A 5,846-nucleotide genomic window follows, 5' to 3' on the forward strand; every position below is an offset into this window, starting at 1 on the left:
AGCTGTATCTTATATCCCCTTCCACAAAGGAAGCACAGTGCCTGGTAGGCCTGAAATGTGGAAGCAACACATTTCACACTTAAGGATACTGCACCAGCTGATATACTGAGTAATACAAAAGGCTGCCAGCTGTGAGGGGAGTCTGGAGAGGGAAAGAGTTCTGCAGCATGTCCAAGCTTAGGTGCAAGCATCCCTGCCACTGGGGCCATATGACCTGGTGTACCCTACAGTGTTGGTATTGTCAATGGCAGGAAGATGCGTGAATTTTACGGTGAGCCCCAGTGGGAGAATCACCATGCAGGTCCCAGGGATTCCAGGCAAACACCATTCCAACCGCAGTGAAGAACTATATGCCTTTGGAAAACAGCTCCTGGAGGGTCACTGTGCCCTGGGAGAATCAGAATACTTGACCATGGGATACCACGTGACCACACATCCAGAACTGCTCATATGTGCTGAGTTCACTTGGACACATTATTAAGAGTAAAGTGTATACCGTCCAAATTCTTGGAATGAAGTCCTAATCCCTAGTATGTCAGAGTGTGACTATATTTGGAAAATAAGATTTTTAAAGAGGTAAGTTAAAATGAGATCTTTAAAGTAGGCCCTAATCTGACTGGTGTCCTCATAAAAAGAGGAAATTCACACACAGACATGTGTGCCCAGAAGGAAGACCATGTGAGGACAGAGGGAGAAGCTGGCAATCTGTAAGCCAAGAGAGAGGGCTCAGAAGAAATAAACCCTGCTGATACCTTAATCCTGACTTTAGACTTTTAGCCTCCAGAACTGTGAGAAAATAAATTTCTGTTGTTGAAGGAACCCAGTCTGTGATATTTTATTATGGCAGCCCAAGCAAAGTAATGTGCCCACCCCCTCAGGTGAGCCCAGCAGCAGGCCATTATGAGATGAAATACCACATCTTGGATCAAGCCTGGGCAGAATCAGAGGGCACAGCTAAATTGCAAGGGCAATAGGCCAGAATCCCAAGTCACCACCTTAGTTATACCATTGTCCCCCTCTCAGCTCATACCGGTGACCATACAGAGAGTCCCCTACAAATAACTGAAAGGGGAGGGAAAAGCTCATTTTAGTTTATAGATGGGTTGGCTTGTTATGTGAGTGCCACCAAGACTGGATGGTGGCTGCATTAAAGCCAGGCAGCAGTGGCCTTAAAAAGAACGTGGAAAGGGAAAATCTTTCAGAGGACAGAGCTTTGAGCAGTGTATCCAATCATGCACTATGTGTAGAAGTGACCCACGGGAGAATATATATTAAGTCATGGGCAGTGGCAAATGGCCTGGTTAGCTACTTTGGGGCTTGGGAGAAAACAGACTAGAGGAATACTGACAAGTCAGGGTTGGAGGCACGTGGATGGGCACATGGCGGAGGATGGGGAGAAGATCGGTGTATCCCATGTTAACGCCCACTAGAAAGCAACCACTATGCAAGAGTACCAAACCATCCAGTAGTCAAAATGACTTGGTCAGTTAACTTTAGCCAGCCTTCATCAGCCACCCCAGAACTACCATGATGGGCACCTGAATGGAACAGGTATAACTGTAGAGATGAAACCCACTCTTGGGACCCACAGCATAGATTTTCACTTACCAGGGCCAATCTAGCTAGTGCTACCTGTCAATGTCCAACCTGCTGGCAATAGAGACAAATATTGAGCCCCCAATACAGCACTATTCTTCAAGGAAATCTACCAATTACCTGGTGGCAAGTGGATTCCACTGAGCCCTTTCCATCCTAAAAGGGCCAGTAGTTGAGTCTCGAAATAGACAATTTGTTCACACACAGAGCCTTAGCCAGCACCACTATCCTGCCCAATTTTGCTTCCTTTCTCTTTTATCTTTATAGCCATTACTTTGTCTCCACAGCTGCTTCCTGTAAGACCCAAGAGACACACTTGCCTTCCCTCTCTTTCCCTCCAGACAGGGGGAATTATCTGGAGAAACTGAAGAGAAGAGGTATGGACTTGGGACCTAGAGACATTGAAGACAAGTAGTATGGACTTGGGGACTCCTAGACACTATGGAGGCTGGAATTGAGTGTATTTAACAAGCGTAATGCAGGGTTATGAAGTCTCCACGTTAAAATGTGCATTGTTAATAGAGGGGCACCCAGCTTCCTTTCCCTTTCTCAACCCAATATTCTATCAGTTACACTTTTTCAAGCCATCTTAAAGCCTTTAGATCAAAGAGGGATTAAAAACACATACTTGAGTATTTTTAAATTTTTCTACAGCAAAATAAAAGCATTTATTACTAAAAAAAGCCACGTTCTACGTTAAATACATTAAGATATTGACAATTTTATAAATAAAATCATTTTAAACAGTAAATACATGATAAAACTATTTCTATGACACAGGTTACATGTAGGTCAACAAATTATTTTGAAAATATAAAAACTTGATATAATCTTCTTTTAAAAAGCATTCAACTTAATTTTATAAAATTATCAAAAGTTAAAAAGTGCTAGATATGCTTCTATTTTGTCCCATTTTTAAAGCAATTATACCATATCAGACCTTAAAAAAAAGAAGAATTAGGGCATAAAACTCATCCTATATTGCCTAAAAATGAAAACTTCAGAGACTTTCTAGGCATTGGGAAAGGCTGGGAGGCTGACTGAGTTCAAAGCCAGCGAAGGTGCCATCTGCCCAGTGCCACTGCCAGTCCTTGTTCTCAGAACCAGGGGGCTTCTCCTTCCTGGTCCACTCCTGGGGAGAGTCTTTCTATGCCTACTGTTTCCTAATTTCCACGAGAAAGGGTTTCTGACAGAATTTTGATATTTAAATCCTGTGCCAATACTGAATGTATTCCAAAGATTGAGGCATTTTGGATTTGAATTTTATACAAAAGTCATGAATTTAATTCCATATGAAAAGAGGATACTTCATTTGGTCACTTGATTTCGAATCACTTGTCGAGGTAGGATAATTTTCTTCTTTCACTGAAAACTGTCCTGACTAGGTAAATGGAGGTTGTACTGGAAAGGGTTCTAATGCCTTTTCTGCATTCTTCCAGTTGTGAAAATTCTCTCTGTACCATTCAACTGATAGGAAAAAACAAAGACAAAAATAAAAAATGAAAAACTATGCATCAATTAATCCACATCTACTGAGTTCCTGCTAGGTAAAAAAAGTCTAGCCCATTAGCTAATCAGCAGATAAAGGCTGCCTAATGATGTAAACAATTTGATTTTGAACTTAACAACGAAGTTAATCAGCAGAATTTCATCACCTGAAAGTCTTAAGAATTAACAATCGATCATTTTTTTCTTTTTTACTTCAAAAGTCCTTCAATACTAAACTTATTGGTGTAAGTATTTAGGACATTCTGATTTTAAGGAATTCAGGGTAGGGGGAATAAGTCATTTGCACTGGTTTTAAAGTTATTTTATAGAAAAAAGTATAATGCAGTATTTGTTAATGTAAATAAGGTAATACTGCATCAGAGGCAGTGAGATGATGTGAGCTTCCTTCAATTAATGTGAAATTATTTTATGTAGCCATATATGGTATTAGTAAAAGCTTTTTTAGTTAAAAGAAACCAAATAGTTTTAAACTATTTTTTATTTTCTTTTTAATATTCAAGTATTTTGTATTTCAAGCTCTGAGTCAAGACTTTTTTCTACATTTGGTAAGATCTTTTCTCATGAGTCCACTTCCAGAGCTTTAACATATATACACAGACTTTACATACACTTAATAGATTTTTCTGCACATACTGAATTTGTTTCCTATCTGTTTGTTTCAACACAAAAAGACTCAAGACATTCAAAGACTGCAACTATCAATATTTACTCAAATGCCACTGATCTTAAGATGGACCATTATTTTACATACCACTAAGAAAAAGGAAAGTTGTAATAATTATAAGATACTAGTGATTATCAACACACATATCTTTCAGCAGTGTGAAGAAAGTGAAAAATATACATCTCAGAATCAATAAAATAGGTATTTGATTAATGCTAATATGACACAGAAAGACTGATTAGAAGTTAGACTATGAAATTCAAGATGTTTAGGAAACATTGGACTATGCTAAAAAGATACTAAATGTAATAATTTGAAAAGTGCAAATGATTCATTGTCACATTTTGCTTAATTTGTACAGTGTTCTAAAAATAAATTACTTTTCCTTTAAATTTCTCTGAATCGTAGCCCAAATGATCAATTCAAAACATACTTGTTTTCTTTATTCCTTCTTTCCAAGGCACCTTAGGTCTCCATCCCAAGCCATGTATTTTTTCTGACTTCATTGGGTATCTCATGTCATTGGTAGGTCTTAGAAAGCAAAATAGATTTAAAATGATATTCTGAATATATATTTACAAACTTAAATACTGAGAGATATAATGTATGTCCATGCATCTTTATCATAATTCAAGATTTTTCTTTAAAAAAATTCTCAATAGGTGTTTTGCAAAAAATTTATAAAATAAAGTATATACTTAAAAATATCATCCATAATCCCAGATGCCTAACCCTCTCTGTGGCTTATCCTTTCCTTATTTCAGCCACATTTGTGTAAGTGAGTGTTGTGTCTGGCACACAGAAAAAATGGAATAAATGTTTAATGAATGAACAAACAAATATACATAAACTTTTAGGACCCTTATATGCCAGGCCCTGGGTCAGATACTTTATATACATTATAATTAAACCCTAAAATACTTTATAAGCAAGATATTATTATTCCTATTCACACTGGAGGAAACTTCAGAGTTGGAAAGGGTCAATAAACTTTCAAGTCACATAGCTAGTACTAGTGCTACACTTAATCTCTATGACATTTATAATCAAGAAAAAAATATTTCACCAGAAAACTCAAAAGAGATAAACTAGTTTACAGTTGGCTATATATTTTAAAATTTTATGAGTACCTAAGATTTCACAACCTTTCCCCAATGTTTTATTACTCACCTATCATTAACATAATCAACCCAATTTTCCATTTCAGACTCTGAATTGGTCTCTTTGATCTGTCAAAATGGAGAAGGCTTTTGAGTAAAATTATAAAATGAGATCAGAGAATAACAATGGTATTTAATAGCTGATTAGAAAGACAAGAAAAACAACCACCTCAAAGCAGAGGAGACAGCTAAAATGAACATCATTTTAATAACACTTTCTATACTTTATAACCTAAATTCCATCTGAAGCTCAGAAAGAATACACATTGTATAAACTATGGTAGAAAATAAATTTTCTTAGATTTTGGTTATTACTCAGTCCCTGTTACTACTAAATCCTAAGATTTATAACTCATGTTTCCTAATATATATGTATACTCATAACTATAATTATTTTATATATCATTGTTTCTTCATTCTAGGACATACAATTTTATATTTCTAAAACTGAGGTATGTCTTACAATTAGGGCATGTACATTTAATGGCTTATTTTTTCCTGAAAAGCTGTTACTAAATGACTTATACGACTTAAATTAAGACATATATGGTACATGTAATCATTCATTTTCTACTTATTTCTGTTAAATTGAGTAAACTGTAAACTGTTGATTCTGACTAAATCAGTGATAGGAAATTTTGAAAATACCATCCTTTTACAATGCATACATACCAGCTGTATTAGTTCTTTGGCAAGCTGGACAACTGACATTTCAAAATTGGTTCCAATGTTATAAATTTCACCTGGTTTCCCCTTTTTGAGGACAGTGAGAAATGCTTCTACTACATCAGTAGCATAAAGGAAATTTCTTGTTTGAAGCCCTGATCCGTGAATGCAGCTAAACAGATTAAATAAAACAGAATTAAAGTATAAAAAAAGTAAGGTGCCAATACTGAATGTATTCCAAAGATTGAGGC

The 5,846-nt window shown here is 36.3% G+C and overlaps 1 protein-coding gene across 1 annotated transcript in view; it reads right to left on the reverse strand.

Annotated features, from left to right (window-relative positions):
- Positions 1-2,505: 2,505 nt before the first annotated feature.
- Positions 2,506-5,846, reverse strand: part of TGDS (TDP-glucose 4,6-dehydratase) — a 21,457-nt gene continuing 18,116 nt past the window's right edge. Inside the window, exons 9-12 of the mRNA XM_012647331.1 lie at positions 5,602-5,767; positions 4,940-4,998; positions 4,203-4,300; positions 2,506-3,063 (exon numbers count right to left, since the gene is read on the reverse strand). Of these exons, the coding sequence (XP_012502785.1) occupies positions 2,978-3,063; positions 4,203-4,300; positions 4,940-4,998; positions 5,602-5,767 (409 nt within the window). The 3' untranslated portion in view covers positions 2,506-2,977. The remainder of the gene's footprint in view (positions 3,064-4,202; positions 4,301-4,939; positions 4,999-5,601; positions 5,768-5,846) is intronic.

This window comes from Propithecus coquereli, unplaced genomic scaffold (genome assembly GCF_000956105.1).
Source record: "Propithecus coquereli isolate 6110/MARCELLA unplaced genomic scaffold, Pcoq_1.0 Scaffold262, whole genome shotgun sequence".
NCBI lineage: Eukaryota > Metazoa > Chordata > Mammalia > Primates > Indriidae > Propithecus > Propithecus coquereli.